Here is a 19,207-nt window from a genome sequence, read left to right on the forward strand (position 1 = left end):
CTCCGTGTTCACGAAACAAAAGGCGTTCACACCTGTGATATGGCTCAATCGCTCGTCGGGATTACATCGCTTAATAAGACGTCAATTCCACTCCCTTTTGGGTGACTGTATCAAAATTCAAGCGGATAGCGGCCCTTTCTCTAAGAGTTTATATATATAGGGCTGCCTATTTGTTCTGCGAGAACAGTGGACTCGCGTTCGTCCACACAAGCTGGTTCTATAGGCTTGAAATTTCGGGAGTACATTCCCATCGTTCTGTAGGAGCTTTATATGGCTGGGTGTTATAAAATATCACCCCAGAGGGATTGTAAAGAATAACAACATTTTTTTCAGTACATTTTACTGCGTCGCAGACCCATTCAGGTCCGTGTTTACTCAGCAATGTAGCTGGTCGTTCTGGGAGAATACCTGCCATCGGGGTTGTGAGCCCACCACAAGGGTCAAGTAGTTACCCTTGTGAGCTTGTACTCCATCAGAGGTTTTGATGTCTTTGGAATCTTCTTCCTAACAGCCAAAAACAAAAAAATGCAAGTTTAACGCTATTAACAAAAACGGTTGCAATTTTAATCACCATACTGGTCCTAAAGCATGGGCTCCGTGACAGTGTAGGGAAAAACTCGAATTTAGCGCAGGAAAGTCTCAAGCAAACAATTTTTTTTTGCTCCGCTTTATTTATAGCTTCCGAACACGTTGCCACAAATTTGTAAGTGATTAAATTACACTGAGTTGTATCAAAATCCTACCGAGACGGCGTACCAGAAAAATCTCTTGTGTAATTGTTGATGTCGTTTTTATAGATACTTATGGGTGCACCAAAACGCATACACAATTTATGCATTTACACAAATTTACGTATACCTCATCAAGTAAACGCTAAAGGTGGAGCTGTCTATCGCTACAGTACAGAACTTATGAGTGATGAGGACCGGAAATCGAATAAATCGTGTCAAATAAGAATGTAAAGGGGTGTCCGCTACAACTTAGTTATTGGCGAACATGCTTCAGTCACCCTCATGTGAAAAATAAGCAAATTGAATCATGATTGAGTGTTAAGGTCGCTAGCGTTTTTGTTGGAAAACGTGTTGGGTGCAGAAGGCAGGGAAAGCTGAAAACGTTGTTTTTATTATTTCCATCCGCAACCAGCAGGCGTGCTTCGATTTAGGGTGGTTCAAGGCATCATATGTATTGAAGTTGCACTGCAGACGCGTAAATAACGCCAATGCACGCACTTCGTCTTCCTCGTTTTAAATTCCTATTAGTCAAATTTTTACTCCTGGGAAGCTCCAACATGGTGAAAAGTGTTAAGGGAAGGTTCAGTTTAGATGTTTGTCTCTTTTTTACATGGTGTCGTCTCCAAAATCCTGGGCCAGAAATTCTCCGCATTGAACATGTAGGTAGCCTTAGCACCCCGACTGCGAACAGTCTTTCTAACTTGTATTGTGATAGGCCAATGTATCGAGATATCGGACAGTCGTAGGATGTCAGTACATGTTTTAGCCGGCCTTTATAAGTTCAAGCTCGCCGTTAGGACTGAAATTTTCTCTCCCTTCACTCATCGCATCTGATGATGTGATCGTCCCAGCACTTGTGGCGTATACCAATCGACAAATATGCCGCCAACGTCACTGACAGTTTTATGATACTTATTCGCCTATGGTATACCCTTTACAATTCTGCAAATTTTTTAGCCTTGATGAGTAGCCACGTGTATCCGATAATTGGCCTCAGTCAAAAAACACAACAGAATATACCACAGGATTATCCTGTAAGTGAATGGGACATTCTGAAGCTCGTACAACATAAATCTCTGTCGTGCGGTAGACATTCTGCAGTTCTGCAACAGAGATTCCTGTCACACAACAGACCACCCTGTAGTCACAACAGAGCTCCCTGTTCTATGACAGATATTCCTGTTGTACACCAGAAATTTTTGTTGTGCGACAGAAATTTTTGTTCTGTTTTTCGACTAGCCTGCCACATTGCTCAGGTGGTTTAGCATGCATGGTGTGCTCGCTACTCATTTGGTGTGTTAACAGAAAGGACGAACAAGTTTATGGCTCCTTCATATCATCCACTCTTACCCTGGTATTCTGAGTTCTTTCTCCACTTGAGACTCCAGTGGAGGAGAGCCTTTAAATCGATTTCCCCGTGCATAACCATTGCCGGAATCCCCCCCTCAGCCGAGTGGAGGGAGCAAATGGAGTGGAGGAGGGACTCAGAATACGGCCCTTAGCCTCACTCGCCTCAATAGAAGGCTGCAATTTTAAGTAAGGTGAGAGGATCGTTGCGAAACTGTGCATCGTGCTTTGAGTCCCCAAAATTAAAAGAATATATTTATCTGCTACTTATACTGCACAGAATAAAGTTACAAACTAGAAAGTAAATAAATGCACCATTCAATGTGCTTGTTGGGATAAAACGACACACCCACGTTTTTTTTTTCCGATAAAAAAAATCTTCAAATTTCGAAACTCCCATCCCCCACCATATGGCCTTTGGTTTGGCACCATATGATTACCATGTGACATTCAAAGCAGCATTTTCGTTTCCAATACCCGAAAAACCTTTCATCTCCCGCTCGTGCCCCATAAAAGCTGAGTATTTACGAGCTATATAGGCAAAATACCTGAGTAAATTTCTACAACCCCATGGAAAGCCTATTGGGAGTGCGATCTATCGATCATTTAATAAACTCTATACCAAGAGTATTGTGCATCAAGTAAATTTCTTTCGCTTTGCACCTGTCGAATGGTTTTGAAGTGTGGAGGTGAGGTGCATCTGTCAGCATTCCAGCGCTTGTCTTAGAGTTCCTTGGTAGACTCTTAATGCTGCATTCGTCTCTTGAAGTTACCATAGCCAGCTTCGCTGTAGTCGATCTTGACAGTAATGTGCCGTCCAATGTGAGACATTTTTTTGCAGCTAATAGATTTTTATCCGCAGTATCTCTCCAAGCCAATTATCCCAAGCATACTGCCAGTAGGTGTCGATAGACTGCGATCAATAGCATACAACTGACAGTTTAGACACTGCTTTGGTCATAGGGTTATTCAATAATTATTATTATACAAAGCGCTGGCGATAATGTTTGCGCTAATAATGAATGCGACCATGTCCAGCAGACAGGATCTGATTTTCACGTTATGAAACAAAAAGTTGTAAGTTCACAAAGACAGCCCGCTCAAGCATCACCTGTCGAGGCTTTCGGCTTCGTGGAAGGTGTCTGGTAGTGGCTTGTTTAGTGTCTCGGGCAGGAGAAGACTTATGCATCCTGAGGCCAGGAGAAACAGGGCCTGGATAGCGTATGGCACGGCTGCCACTGTAGCCTCACCCTGCAAGCGGATCCATCGATTAGATGAAGTAACATGTGGTCGAGCTACTGGAACTACGAGGGAATGAGCCGAAATTTAATTTAGCGGGCAACATATAATCACCTGAGTCGTTATAACCTTCTGCGATTAGTTTTATTGAAAATCCTATTAGGAAAATTACACTGAACTCTTTGCGAGTGCCAAGATAGGTATTTGGCTCACCTACGGGTCAAAAGGTGCGCGACAACATAAAGGGCTCATTGCCGTTAGACAAATCGAATTAGCATCAAAGACCCGAAGGCCAATGGACGGAGTGCAAACGGGAAATGTGCGCACGCTGACCTCCGCACGTATAATGAAGTCCCGTAGTGTATAAAGAGGCTGGCTCATGCCAAATACACCGCCCAAAAAAGTTGCTCACGCATCCCTAGTTAGAGAAGATACACAACCGCGTCTACCCTGGCCGATGTTGTTATGCGTTTCACACACTTGCCATTCATTCATTCATTCATTCATTCATTCATCAGCATACGTACGTCGTTGCAGGACGAAGTCCTCGGCGAATAGAAAGTTTTTGTCGAATACTACACCAGGGTGGCGAAATCTTGCTGTGGTAAGTGCTCTCTGTGTTGTCCGAGAAAGCTTTTGTAGTATGGTTCTACCTGTGACGTTTAGTTTCACCGGTAACCCATGCTATTATTTGCGCCTGACCGAGCAGCACTTCATAACTTCACAATAGTGAGAGTGTATAGTTCCAGCGAGAGCATCACGCTGCCATACAAAACGAAACACACTGACATGCAGAAGCTGCCCAAACATATCAAGAACGGGACGATCTTGAGTCGCATCGAGCGGGCCTACCGGTCGCGTACGAGTGCATTGCGGTGGACCGGTACTATAAGAAAGATTTCACCAACTCGCCAATTGGAGCTTCAGGTACTGCCTTAGACAGATTCTGCTTTATTTTCCGATGTCAACACAATTTATGAGTCATAGCGTCAATCTGGCACGAAACGAAGAATGTTTAGCTTTGGGTGACACCCTTGAAACGTTTTGGCCATATTTCAGGAGACAAGACACGGTGAGAAGTGCTGCCAAAGGCGTGTAGCATACCAAGCAGCCACGTCGTAATCCAGTCCAAGCAACTTAAGTGCCGAAAATTGGTAGGCAGTGTTTCACAGTATACAAACTGCAGTAATGACAAAAGACGGGTGAAATACTGGCCAAGCGCTTACTTCCAACAACTTGCTGTAGTGCGGATCATGCGACTAAATATAAACACGACTTTTAAGACGAATCCAGGAAATGAAAAGAGTACGATAAAGTGAGAAACGATGAGCGCGAAAATAAACTACTCGTACCCGTGTGTATATATCCGCCAATTCCGCAATAACACATATGCATATTCCAAGTTGGCGTTTGCCCCATCTTTGCCTTGTACTTTGCGCTACGTGTACTGGGCGACGATGAATAAAGCGATGAACGAGAGCTCCCATAACGCTTTCAATACCACAGGAAGCGGTAGATTGCTACTTCAAACGTAAGCAATGAGTTTCTAGCGAACCCATTTCACTACTATGCTAAGTGGAGAGACGCGCCTGTATTTTTTGACCACACCCAAAAATTGGTTTTTCGTCGTTTTGTGTGTTTTCGCAGTTGCAAAGTTGTTACTTTCGCACTTCCACCAACTTCATGAATCACGAGGGTGTGGTATCCTCCTCTTCACAAAAATGTTTCCATAAAGAGTGTTTGAACAAATCAGAAGCATCGAAGGGTCAACAACCATTCAGCTACAAGAATTGCTACTGCAAAAATAGATTGTTGCGTTATGTAACGAAGCTGCAAGCAGCGCATTTTAGGCGGTATAGCCAGAAGTTCATCACAGCTAGGCCGGAATATATTAGCGAGAGCGCGAAAACGACGAGGACAAAGGAAGCAAACAAAAGACGAGCGCTGCTTTCTTTGTCCCCATCTTTTTCGCGATGTTGTTAAGATGATATCATACCAACTCGTCGAGCTCACCACTCTGTTACAGAATGTATTTCTAAAAGAAAGGAAACTTATAAATGTAGGCTGCATATTTGATACTCTACTGGGGTTTTGGACTGCCCGTTATTGCTCTAAAGGTATCCTGCCGGCATATAACTATGCTCTTCTTCTGTTCAGATACTGAAAGTATACATTTGACCTGAGCAAAATATTCAGCAATAGCAACGCAGCTAAATAAATCGCGCAGATTTTTCTCGCCTATTTTCGAAAGAATAATTATATTTAAAATTATCACACCTGGAATACATCGCTATTATTTCTTCCCCGAGAGCTCTGTGCCCAATGAAACATCATCGCGGCAACGTTCAACAAGGCAGACGAAACTTGGGTAGGTGGTTCCGTCACACCTAGGTTCGTCATAAATCAGTCTGTTAGTAGTTATATGTTCAGCAAAATTTTATATACATAGGAATTACATACAAAGTTTTGAAAACATGTTATAGGAAATGGAAGCCCAGCTCTTTCGGCTGCCGCTCTAGTGAGTCTATTCCAAGTGACCATAGAATAAAAGGGGGTCGCGGGAGAAAGTGGAAAATGACATGACAAATAATCGGACGAGGTACAGCGAATGCAGCATTGGTGCCTGTAAGCCCTGAGAGGGCGCACGGTTTATCTTTCACAGAATGTACGTGCCCTTACGGACTTGCTCACGAGAGGGTACATTCTGTCGGTATTCGTAGAATGCGTGAATATAGGCCATTACAACGATACGGCTTTTGTCAGGGACAGTCTAGACGAGTACATCTAGCTCGTGCATGGTTAAGGAGTGGTGGCACGGCATCGTCCACCGAAACATGCTGACCGCGATTATATCGTTCCAGGCTTTCTCGTACTGGCTCATTGGAAATGCATGTGCCTTCGATGGACGGTCATTATTCACCACGGATCAAGATCCCCTTGGATTCAACGCGTTGAGTTCCGATAACCAGCTGAATATCACGACCAAGACAGAACTTCCAGTTCAAGCTCACAAACTGTTCTTTGTCGACCCCCCCCCCCCCTCCCCTCCATCTTCAACGTCATCTGCCATGGGACCGGACCGCCAAGAACATACCGTAATTACCCGATTCTAACGCGCCCCCGATTCTAACGCGCACCCTATTTTCCTGGCAAAAAAAAAAAAAAAAAACCGAAAAAACTTGCACTTCCGATTGTAACGCGCACGGAGCTTTGTGAGCAAGAAAAACGAATGCGAGATAAACGGGCGATTTATTTCTCGAAGTAATCTCACCCATCTCCCTCCTCGTCGCTCTCCGCTGACCACAACATCTCGTCCTTGGTGCCGTCAAGCGCGTTCACTATGCCACACTTCATAATGAACGTTCAACCATGATCGATGGGATCGTGGCCCACGCCTCGCACGCCCATCCTGCGAACTTCTCCAGAGGCGGCGCACGCTTCAGCCGACCGCCACTCGTACTAAATGCGCGGGAGCCGATGCTGCCATTGCTGTTATCAAGTGCGCAAGTGGAACGATTTGACGATTTGCCCGGCCGCGGCGGTCGCTTTTCTGATGGAGGCGAAAAGCAAAAACGCCCGTGTGTACGAGATTTCGGCGCACGTTAAAGATCCCCAGGTGGTCAAAATTAATCCGGAGCCCTCCACTACGGCGCGCCTCATCGCCTGCGTTGCGTCGGCGCGTTAAACCCTACAATCAATCAATCAATTTGACGATTTGTGTGAACGCCGATAGAAAAGCCTGGGCGCCTATGCTTCCTGCGTCCGAAAAATTGTTGCTAAAAGCTTTGGCGCCATCTTGAGATGGTGATGGGCGAGACGAAATTTCCGTTGTTTCGGCAGTTTTGGTTTCGTATCCGATTCTAACGCGCATGCGATTTTTCGACCTATTTTTCCGGAAAAAAGGTGCGCGTTAGAATCGGGTAATTACGGTATTCTGGAGAGGCTTGCAGGAAGCTCGGGGCACGACATCGTCCGCCTCAACATGCTGACCGGAATGCTATCGTTACAGGCTGGTTACCTTCACTGTTGTAAGGAATATCGAACCAGCAATCGCTGCCTTGTTGCGGTGTCGTGCACCCACGATTTCAATTGACATAGTATGCTTATTGTGTTTACTGATGCGATTGCATGCCAAATGTTTTGGGAGTTGCTTTTTTTGCTTCCGGGTGATGTAGAGCTAAATCCTGGCCCTCCTAAACGTGACGTCACTTCTCTAGTCAATTCCATTAAATGCCTTGAAGAATTGATTGATTGATTGTAGGGTTTAACGCGCCGACGCAACGCAGGCGATGAGGCGCGCCGTAGTGGAGGGCTCCGGATTAATTTTGACCACCTGGGGATCTTTAACGTGCGCCGAAATCTCGTACACACGGGCGTTTTTGCTTTTCGCCTCCATCAGAAAAGCGGCCGCCGCGGCCGGGAATCGAACCCGCGACCTCGTGCTCAGCAGCGCAACGCCTTAGCCACTGAGCCACCGCGGCGGGTCAAACGCCTTGAAGAAGCTCCAAGCGATATTGGTACAGAATTTGCTCGCATAAAAGCAGCTCAATCCGCCCGCGAAGAACTCATTTCATCGCCGAGTAACCGAAATAATTTGCTAGAACTGAAACAGTAGGAACCAAATATCACTACTGAAATAGAAAAAAAGGATGTGTGAGATAAAACCAGAATTAGAAGTTCTTAAAGCCGCACACGTTGACGCGAACAATCGTATGCTCTTTTTTAGGCCATAATGGCTGCGAAAAAGAGGCAGGAGAATAATCTGAAAAAAAATATACTTGAGTTTTGCAATAACAGTTAAATCTTGAACTGCATCCTCCGACATAGAACGAGCTCATCGTCTTGTGAAATTTCAGGATAACAAAAAACGTCCTATTTTAATAACACTGGCCAACTTCATAGCAAAAGAAAGCATCCTTGCAAGTGGCCGGAAACTAAAACGCCCGCAGTTTGCCATACGGTAAGATTTCGGAACGGTCACACGTCTCGCACGATCCAAATTGTTACAGTTCATCAGGGCCCAAAAATGGGTCTTTAAGCTACAGCTTGATAAACTTCATGTGGGTTCAAAGTGTTACTTCTACGACGACGCTTCAGAGACAGTAATGGGAAGCACAAATGACCGCACCGAATTACCATCACAAAGTACAGCAGCCGCTCTTGCAGACACTACTGCAGAAAGTGTACCACGAAGTCTTACTGATGCTGGAAAATGACGTAGAACAAAACAAACTTCTTAAATTCCGACTCACTGCTCAGTCTCATCTTCTGTGCCTTCGGCTCTATTGTTTGCTGGTGACAATGCTCTTTGCTGCAAGCTTTTAAAAGATGTCTCTGTTGATTTTATTTTTGTATATTACGAGATTCATGATTCTGTTTCTGCACTGAAAACTTTTTATGTATCTCCTGCAACAATGCCCTCTGGGCGAATGTAGTAAGTTGAATAAAATAAATAAATAAATAAATAAATAAATAAATAAATAAATAAATAAATAAATAAATAAATAAATAAATAAATAAATAAATAAACATTGCCTTTACTAACGCCGCACCATCATTCTCAAACGAGACGAATTATGCAGCTTCATTGAAGACATACTGCTGGCATCGTATTAATAACAGAAACGTGGCTACATAGCGACATTTCTGATAATGAAGTATTTCCAGCAAATCTCAATTTGACTCTTTACCATCATGGCCGCAAAAAGCAGGTGAGGAGGAGGCGTGCTGATCGGCATCAGCGACACACTGTCATCTTCGATTATATTTTACGATGGTGAACGACAACTAACAGGGGTTCTTTTCTACAACAAGACGGTAAAGTCAGTTTTCGGAATCTGTTACCCACCTCCCGATAACCCTCCAACTTTCTGCGCCAACCTCCACTCATCCCTTAATACGGTTAAAGATAAGTTTCCCTATGTCGCTGTCTTCCTCTTCGGTTATTTTAATATTCCGCACATTTCATGGCCCTTGTTGACTACACTTAATAGTTAAATATCTAGGGAAGCAAAATAATTAACCAATTTCGCGCTACACTTCAACCTCCATCAAATCATTATGCACCGTACGAGGGACGAAGACACAGTTGATTTGCTATTATCACCGTATCCCGACGATGTAAAAGGTGTAACAACCATTCCTGTAATAAGCGACCATAATATAATTCCCATTTCCATTTCACTGACAATGATAAAATGGTCACCCTCAAAAAAGCTCATCATCTATTACAGGACAGGAAATTCTGAAGCATTTAACAGGGAACTAGATTATTTCTTTCAAGACTTCAAGAATACTTACTTAAACCGCTCCTGTATGCCTACCAATTAGCATTAATGATAATTGGGAGATATACAAGAATGTCACGATAAACCTGAAAAATAAATGAATACCTGACATTCTTGTCAAATCTGATTCCAACCGCCCATGGTTTAATAAGCAGGTAATATCACTCCTTAATAGAAAGAAATGATTGTATAGAAGAGCAAATCAAAACAGCTGGAAGCCGGGCAACAATACCAGTTATGTTCCAAACAATATATTCAACAGGTAAGCGCCACTAAAGACAAGTTCTTTTGCTCTTATTTGCTCACAATTCTTCAGTCAAACTCTACTAAATTCTCGCGTATGCTTAGCAATAAGTCAAACAATAGCGTCATTGGACTTATAGGCCCTGACGATGTGCCTGCAAGTACTGACCAGTACGCTGATGCTCTCAATGATTATTTTTGTTCCGTGGTTTCGCCTACTAACACTTCTATCATCGCCCATCCACTACGTCCAATCACAAACACGATGCCTGCACTTCAGATCACCCATGCATGCATTTCTAGCCTTATCAAGTCACTAAAGATATCTTCGTCTGCCGGTGGTGATTAAATAAACAGCAAACTACTAAATTCACCATTGTCCTTTCTAGTCAGATACTTTGTTCAATATTCACACAATCGTTAGATTCCAGTATCGTTGATGATGATGGTTGGAGTTTTTTGGCGCAAGGCCAGCTGGGGCAAAGAGCGTCAAACAAAAGTATCTTAAAAAAATAGTGGCTACTAAAGCCAGAACAACAATAAAATCAATTAACGGCAATGGTGGTGGCTGGTGTATAGGGCCAGATTTGATTATGCGTGATAAGAAATGTGGTTTAAAAACTTAACGCCTGACAAATACTCAAACACACGTTTAACGGAAACCATGGCATCGTCACCTAGATTCCAGCATCGTTCCTGCCGCATGGAAAAGAGCGCAAGTTGTTCAGCTCTTTAAATCTGGTTATCGTGCAGTTACATCCCTTACGTGTGTCTCTTTCAAGTTACTCGAACACATTATAGCATCAAACCTTATGGAGTACCTTGAATCAATTAACTTCTTTTACCCTCACCAACATGGTTTTCGCAAATCATTGTCTTGCGAGACTCAACTAGTTGAATCTTTCACTGCATGGTTGACAGCATACAAATCGACGCCATAGTCTTAGATTTTTCGAAAGCATTTGATCGCGTCCCACATAACCAACTCTTGCTTAAGTTATCTACCCTCGCTATTCCCTCGAACTTACTACCCTGGTTAGAACACGTCCTAACTTCCCGCATGCAACTAACTTTTGCCAAAAACAAACGCTCACCACGCGCTAGCGTCGCATCTCGGAGTACCCCAGAGCGTATGTCTATCTTCTCTGCAGTTTCTAATTTACATAACTGATTTATCTGCTAATATTAAAACAAAAGTAAGATTATTTGGCGGTGACTGCGTCATATAAAACCCTACCCAAAGCCGGATCGTTAACAGCACCCTGCAGCATGACCTCGACACCATTTCTTCTTGGAGCGATAGATCACAGATGCCTTAACCTTGCTAAATGTAAAGTTATGTCCTTTTCTCGCAAACGCAACATAATCGAGCATTCCTATAGCATTACATCAATCCCGGTTGATAGGACCACAAGGTGCAAATACCTCGGTGTTCACCTTATGTCATCTGGTTCTGCCTATTGGATTCATCTGGTCTGACGCTTCATGCACCCTTGAATTCCTGCGCTGAAATCTGAAGTTTACTTCTTCCGACATTAAAAAGCTAGCATACATAACATTCGTTCGCACAAAGCTGGAATGAGCATAATCTATTTGGAACCCTTCACAGTCATATCTTTCTAATGATTTGGAATCCATTCAAAACCGCGCAACCCGTGTTATCACGCCCCACTACTCGAATTAAATGTGTAGCATCGCTCAAACAATCCCTCGGCATTCCCAAGCTTGCATCTCGTCGCATTATCTCCCGACATGCCTTCCCCACGCTTTCTACCACCCTCTTGAAACACGACGCGCTTCATTGGTACCACCGCCACGAACGTCATCCCGCTTGAATAACAATCACCCGATTGCCCGAATCAACTGCCGCGCTTCATCAATGAACACTTCCTTCTTTCCTCATGCAATAGGAATTTGGAAGACACTGCCGCATGACATCGCCTCTTTTACTAATAGAAAAATATTTCATGAAACACTAAACCGTGAAGATTGGAAATCAGCGCAGAAAAACGTTAATTGCAGGGTTAATTGCGGTATGCATCTGCTAAATAGTCAAATTGCTTCGCCACCAGTATTTCTGTGACGCCACTCCCCATTTACATATGTGTAATGCTGTTTGCTCGTACGAGTTGTATTACCACCCGCCGCGGTGGCTCAGTGGCTAAGGCGTTGCGCTGCTGAGCACGAGGTCGCGGGTTCGATTCCCGGCCGCGGCGGCCGCTTTTCTGATGGAGGCGAAAAGCAAAAAACGCCCGTGTGTGCGATATTTCGGCGCACGTTAAAGATCCCCAGGTGGTCAAAATTAATCCGGAGCCCTCCACTACGGCGCACCTCATCGCCTGCGTTGCGTCGGCGCGTTAAACCCTACAATCAATCAATCAACGAGTTGTATTACCAGTATAATCGTGCCATCTCTTTGTCTTTCCTTTTGCCTTACCCTTGTTCGTTTTCATACGATGTATACTTCGGCCAAGACCCTCCGCCCCCCCCCCTCTTATGTTGTGCCCTGGAGCTTTTAATTGTGGAAATAAATGACAAATGAAAAAAGAAATTGCTGCCGCATTTAGGCGTCATTTGGGCTAAGCCCTTAGCCACTCAAATTTTTTGTCACTCATGGAATTGATCGCAGGATATATTCAGAAACGTTGTTGCATGCATCCTTTTCGTCATAGCACTGGATGAATTTCGCCTGCGTTACTTTCGAGTCCCTCCTATCCAAGAACGGGAGGCTCAATGTCACCGTGAATTAGAACATGTCAGAGTTTAGCCACTCCGATGTCTAATGCAAAGTGAGATCCTCACCAGGTCGCGCAAGAACGGCGCTGCCATGGCGCCCAATCGCGAGCAGGTGAGCACACAGGCAAAGCCGAAGCTCCGGGCCGAAGTGGGGAACACTTCGAGCGCCATGATCCACTTGATGAACCCAGCATTCAAGGACAGGAACCGAACCAGCACGTTCGTGAAGATATTCACCCAGCCTGGGCTGTCTGCATTTGGAGAGAAGCGTACGGCTTTAGTGAACGAACGAGAAAGCCATTTGTCGAACAGGAAGAGCAGTCCGCCTTTTGGAGGTCTTGCGGGCAGCCGGCGCTGTCTGCACAGTTTACGTGAAGGCGATTGAGGTGCATAAATGACTGAGAAATGGCATAATGCACAGAAGCGCCATTCGGTGTTGTGCGAATAAATAAAGTGAGATGCCGGGAAAAGCCAACAACTGCAGAAATATTGAAATGCGGGAAAGGGGCCTGCTTCCAACTCCTCGACTTGTTTTGTAAGAAGCAGAGTGTGTGCTTAGCCTTCTTGACGCACTCATCCTTCTCCAGTACATCTTCGTATAACATCTCGAGAAAAGCATTTTTGCTTAAGCTGTGTTTCTACCGCTACACCCGGAAGGAGTTTATTTTTGGCGCACTCGTTATCAGCGTGTGCCAGTCGCCTTGCGCCCGTTACCATGTGTCTATCGCGAGTACCACGGTGCATGCGCCGGCATATAATATGAAAAACAAAATGTATTTTTTCCAGAAAGTATGAGTATTTGACTTCGGGCACGCTGCCACGAGGCCTTGCATTTAAGAAGCTAGAACTGCGTAGTTTTATTCAAATTGTTTGTTGTGTTTAAAAGCCAAGGAGGTGGAATAAAACTCCGACTTGTATGTAGATTTTTCCTCAATCAATATATATATATATATATATATATATATATATATATATATATATATATATATATATATAATACATCAATCACACACAATACGGAGGTGCTATTCGCTCTTTCAATAAAATTTACACCGTCTTCCCGCGAGGGGAACCATGGGTAGATGCGACGCATCGTGGGGTTTACGTTGCGTTTCCTTTATGTTGTTTCCATTTAGCGTGTCAATTTGTTGTTGTTTCCATTATATTACGTACGGTTGCGCCGACCATCGCGGTAGCAGTCCTGTTAGTCTCCATTGAAATCATCGGTGGTCATCGGATGTCATCGAAGCGGCGGAACGACTGAGCGGAGCGGCGCAGTTACCGCGTTTATATGTACCGCGCGTTAACGGTGAGGGGAATGAGAGAGAGCAGCACATGTGCATGTGTTCGATGTTTAACCGAGCGCTAACGCGCGCTGACGCACAGCTGGCACGGCGACGGGAGCGAGCGCTAACACGCAGATGGCGCTGCGGTGAAAGCGGCGTTAGCGCGCAGCTGGCGCGGCGAGGAGAATGGGGAGGGATGCGGACTACGGAAGACGGAAGACGCCGGAGGGACAAGGCGAGTTAAAGAGATGCGTCGCATCTAAAAATCACAAATGAATGAGTTGTTTGCATTTGCGTGAGAGTTGAAAAAGTTTTCGATGCCAGCAAGGGGAGCCAACTCATTGCGAGAGTTCTCTTCGAAAGCTTTCTGATATAAGGATGCAAATGTGCAGCTATAAGCGGCAAATGCAGCAGATATTTCCGACAAGGAGAAGCCAAAAATACGAACTAACCGAATTTGCGCAATGCAGTAAGCGGCTTTAAAATACATCGAAGAGATAGTGGGCAAACTGAACTTTTGGAATTTGTGTGAATTAACCGAAAGTTTGAATTATCCGAGTTTGAATTTTCGCGAGTCTTCTGTATATATTGCTTTCAATACATCAGACTGTTTTTCACGCTGCCAGGAGTTCGGAGTAATCAGTACCGCATAGCTTCAGTTATTTTTGCGGGGATCAACTCAGCATATGGGAGCGACATGTAACTCTACCTGATTACAGATGTGAAGAAATGCTCGTGCACTTAAACTGTTTTCAAGAAATTATTTTGAACACATGTCAAATAACTTGATAGTTTCACAGGTTTTGGGCGGACTGATTAGGGGCCACAAAATGAAATATAAGTAACCTAGCATTTTACCGTGTCACGCACGCTACATGCATTTTTAAGGGACCCTGAAACACTTTTCTAACTTTTTCGAAATCGTAAATGCTTGCAAAACGTAGTCAACCAACACACCCAGTACTTAAAGTAGAGTGTCACGAAGTACCGCAGCCAAAAATTACTCCTATATGCTTATAAGAGAACCTATAAACTTTCTCAAAAGATTCTTCTCTCTTTCCCTGTCTTGGTGCTCTTCGACCGCTGGAATTACGTCATTACAGCGGCGTAGTGGCTATTGGCCGGCTTTCCTTCAGTTGCAGCAATGAACGCATTCGATAGACACTTTAACAATAAAGTCACCAAAGCAAATCAGAAATAGAAGGCGTATCAGCTGAGACGAGCCAATCATGCAGTGCCGCTCCGTGCTGGCGATAACTAAAGCTTTCCCAGTGCTGCAGAGTATTGTAGCAGGGTCATTCCATGCCAAACGTCCCAGCTGTAAAATCGACCATCACGGATTTGCTCAGTAAAAATTGTGGGCCATCCTCGCATGGCCCACAATGCTCCCTGAAAGCGTTTTTGTCCAAAAAAAATTTCGTTCTGTTTCTAGCGGCCCTTTGATCTCCAGGGTTTCAAGCAAACTTACGTCTGTGAAAAAATTCACGAAAAAGTAAATTCTCTTACAATGGCCACCATTTTTTGTGAACATCATTTTGAGGCCCTGGGCTGCTGTATGCCGAATTTTTAAAATATTTTCCCTTTTCTTTGCTCTGATTACGCCATTCAGAAAATACACGATGTCGAGCATTTTCAAACATTTTTAGCAAACACAAGCACATTCTCTCAGCCAATGAAGCATTTGTACCTGTATCTCAGCATTGTGGAAAATTGGTAAAAACTATATTTACACTGAAAAAAGGTGAAGTGTGCGAGAAAACGTTTGTCAAACTTGAAAAAATCTCCTTTCTGGCCCATATTCACCTTGGAATTGCGCATTGTTGTGCTCGTAGTAAAAATATCAAATACAAGCCATTCACTAGTAGAAATGATCACAGTTTATTTCGGAAAGTTTAATCAGAACAGTTTTTGTTTTAGCAGAGAAAAAAATTTTTCAATTTGTTCAGCGACACTAACCTCACCCCGTTGTTCCACAGAGCGTCTTCTCTGCACGGCATGCACCTGCCTGCATGAAAGATCCGCGAGCCAGCGGGTTCGCGCTACAAGAATACCTTTCGCCGCAATGGTAGTTCGTAGCGTCAGTACAGGAAAAAGGAATAATCCGCGTGTTAGAGGGAAAAGTACAACATGCAGCTAACGGTGGTGCGCCCATTGTATGAGCGCGGGTAACTCAACGGCTAGCTGGACATGGACGTGCATTTAAAGAAGCGGGGTATGTTATACGCGGTATCTTTTAAGTATGCTGAAACTTACGAAATAAACAGCGGTTGAGTCATCGAGTTAGGCGGATTTATTTGTATGCGTTAGCGGGAATTGCATAACCCGATGCTTTAAATGCACATCTGATGTGCAGCCGCTGAGTTACCCGTACTCATGGAATGGGCGCACCACCGCTAGCTCCACGTTGTACTTTTCCCACTAACACGCGAATTATTCCTTTTTCCTGTACTGACGCTACGAACTACCATTGCGGCGAAAGGTATTCTTGTAACGCAAACCCGCTGGCTCGCGGCTCTTTCATGCAGGCAGGTGCATGCCGTGCAGAGAAGACGCTCTGTGGAACAACGGGGTGAGGTAGTGTCGCTTTACAAATTGAAATTTTTTTTTCTCTGCTAAAACAAAAACTGTACTGATTAAACTTTCTGAAATAAACTGCGATCATTGGTACTAGTGAATGGCTCGCATTTGATATTTTTACTACGAGCACAACAATGCGCAATTTCAAGGTGAATATGGGCCATAAGGGAGATTTTCTCAAGTTTGACAAACGTTTTCTCGCACATTTAATCTTTTTTCAGTGTAAATATAGTTTTTATCAATTTTACACAATGCTGAGATACAGGTACAAATGCTTCATTGGCTGAGAGAATGTGCTTGTGTTTGCTAAAAATGTGTGAAAATGCTCGACATCGTGTATTTTCTGAATGGCGTAATTACAGCAAAGAAAAGAAAAAAATATTTTAAAAATTCGGCATACAGCAGCCCACGGCCTCGACATGATGTTAACAAAAAATGGTGGCCATTGTAAGAGAATTTACTTTTTCATGAATTTTTTCACAGACGTAAGTGTGCTTGAAACCCTGGAGATAAAAGGGCCGCTAGAAACAGAACAAAATTTTTTTGAACAAAAACACTTTCAGGGAGCATTGTGGGCCATGCGAGGATGACCCACAATTTTTACTGAGCAAATCCGTGATGGTCGATTTTACGGCTGGGACGTTTGGCATGGAATGACCCAGCACTGAGCAGGGCTGAAGAGTATTTAAAGGGACTCTGAACTTCCGATGAACGCTTTCACTCCTTCCTTTGCGTCTGAAAGCACTGCGAAAGCTATAGTTACCGACAGCACGGAGTGGTACTGCGTGATTCGCTCGTCGCAGACTCCCAGCAGATACACCTTCCGTTTCTGCCTTGCTTTTGCGGCGCAGACCTGTGCCCTTTGTTGAGAGCACGACCGGCTTTATAAATAGCGACCTGCCCGTCGCAGCTGGCGACAATGGGAGCCAGCGTGCCAAAACATTGCCGTGTAGGGAAGGCGTGCTTCGTCAGGTGGGGCTTAGTTTAATCCCCGAACTCGCCAGCTTCGCTTCGCTCGCAGTGGGGCCAGTGACGGCTCGCATCAAATGAAGCGGTCGTACCAATCAATGGCAACTGCACCGATCGCTACCTATAATACCAGCCCGCAATGGGAAGTCACGGTTAAATCTAGAACCGTTTCTCAACTATGCAATAGTTAACGTACACAAGACAACCCCACTTCTACCGTATGCTCCTGCTCGACTAGCATTGTTTATTTTCCAACATTTTCGTTCATTTAAACATGCGCAAATTTTGTGGACTTTCGCTTTACGCCGAGAAGCTTTATTTTGACGTGAAGCTCGTCTATGCACGTGCAAAAGCTCACAGGGAAGGCTCGAATTTGTATAAACATCCCGACAGGGCCATTCTGCGCGTGGAAACGACGTCATTCATGCGGGAAAACAACAAAGGAGCGCTAATCGACGGCAACCTTTTCAGCGGCTGCGGCGTTTTCGCCTTAACTGGAGCGCCACGTTTGTAGGAGCTCCGTCGGGGTGGCTTGCAAGCCAAATAGAGAAGGTGGGTATGGCTGCCGTCCCAGGTCTATGCTTGCGTTGGGGATCAATTATATTCAGTATATTTTTATGATCCATGCTCCCGTACCGAAGCGATCTAAACCTGGTGGAAACTAATTGCCTTTACCGTGCGCCTGCCGGGCTTGCTCAGCTGTACGCAACAAATACCATCGCGTACGATATGTTCCCTGAAAGTACGATGCAAAAATATCGCGGGTTCTCTCAGCATATGCTTTCGCGAACGCGTTTCTTTCGGCTAGGTTTGACGCCGAGCCTCCTGCCAAAGTCCTCTAAACAGCTACAATTTCAACATCAGACTCACTGCAGCTACTTTTTCAAGAATCGCTATTCATGCTGCTGCTACAATGGCTCCGAAGCTGAAGGCCAACCAAGACTGCGTGGGAAATTTACGACGCACGTTAGTGTTTTTCGCTATACTTGTGCTATGCGTCGTAAGCCAATGAGAATTGACGGTGCACCACGTGTTTCTTCCTGCTTTTCCTTTTTCTTTTGATGCACTCTATGACACATTGCGGGCAAAGTGCTTCTTCTTGTTCATTTTTTCTGTTCCATGCTATAGAACAATGCGCGCTGAATATGTTTTTGTTTTATTCTTTTGCATGTACGTGCGCTACCAAACTCATGGAATGCAATGAACATCGTGAGCAAAGGTTTAGCAGCTGTGGACAGTTTTCTGCGGACAATATCAGGGTGGGTGAGCGTTGGGTGGGCGACGACTGGGTGCATGCTTTCGCAAGCCTAGCCAAGTAACAACATCGCGTTAGAAAACTCTTATTTCACCACCCCGCCGATCCCACAAAAAGTGCGCACTTCCCCCAGAGGTAATCGGCAAAGGTTGAGCACAACGCACCGAGAGAAGGACGAAATAACAACGATGGCAAGCCGAGCAAACGTGTATAGAGTGGAGAAATGTGGATTAATTGCAGTGCCAGCCGGTGCAGTGGCGTCGGAAAGAACTAAAAAAAACAAAAAAAACAATAAAAAAGGAACAAGCAATACCAAATTCGGCAGGCGGAATCGGCGCGAGTGGGCAGGTCGCTCTCCATGTAACAAAATTCCCCCGCATTTCTCCGAGGGGGAGAATGTGAAAGTGCGAATGCACGGTTGTCGGCCCGCTTGCGGCGCTTGCGCTCGGCCCCCGCAGCCCACCGCCTCGCCGCCTTCTCTTCCATCTCTTCCATCGGGTTTGTAGTATCACGTGTACACCACGCAGTTATCAAGCC

At 44.7% G+C, this 19,207-nt stretch overlaps 1 protein-coding gene across 3 annotated transcripts in view; it reads right to left on the reverse strand.

Annotated features, from left to right (window-relative positions):
* Window positions 1-323: 323 nt before the first annotated feature.
* Window positions 324-19,207, reverse strand: part of LOC144138076 (organic cation transporter protein-like) — a 109,616-nt gene continuing 90,732 nt past the window's right edge. For all 3 annotated transcript variants that reach the window (XM_077670179.1, XM_077670166.1, XM_077670170.1), the window contains exons 9-11: window positions 12,650-12,834; window positions 3,190-3,329; window positions 324-504 (exon numbers count right to left, since the gene is read on the reverse strand). In XM_077670179.1, coding sequence (XP_077526305.1) covers window positions 441-504; window positions 3,190-3,329; window positions 12,650-12,834 — 389 coding nt within the window. In that variant the 3' untranslated portion in view covers window positions 324-440. The remainder of the gene's footprint in view (window positions 505-3,189; window positions 3,330-12,649; window positions 12,835-19,207) is intronic.

The sequence above is a fragment of the Haemaphysalis longicornis genome, unplaced genomic scaffold (assembly GCF_048455015.1).
Source record: "Haemaphysalis longicornis isolate Haplotype H1 unplaced genomic scaffold, Haemaphysalis longicornis Haplotype H1 scaffold_1, whole genome shotgun sequence".
NCBI classification, from domain to species: Eukaryota; Metazoa; Arthropoda; class Arachnida; order Ixodida; family Ixodidae; genus Haemaphysalis; species Haemaphysalis longicornis.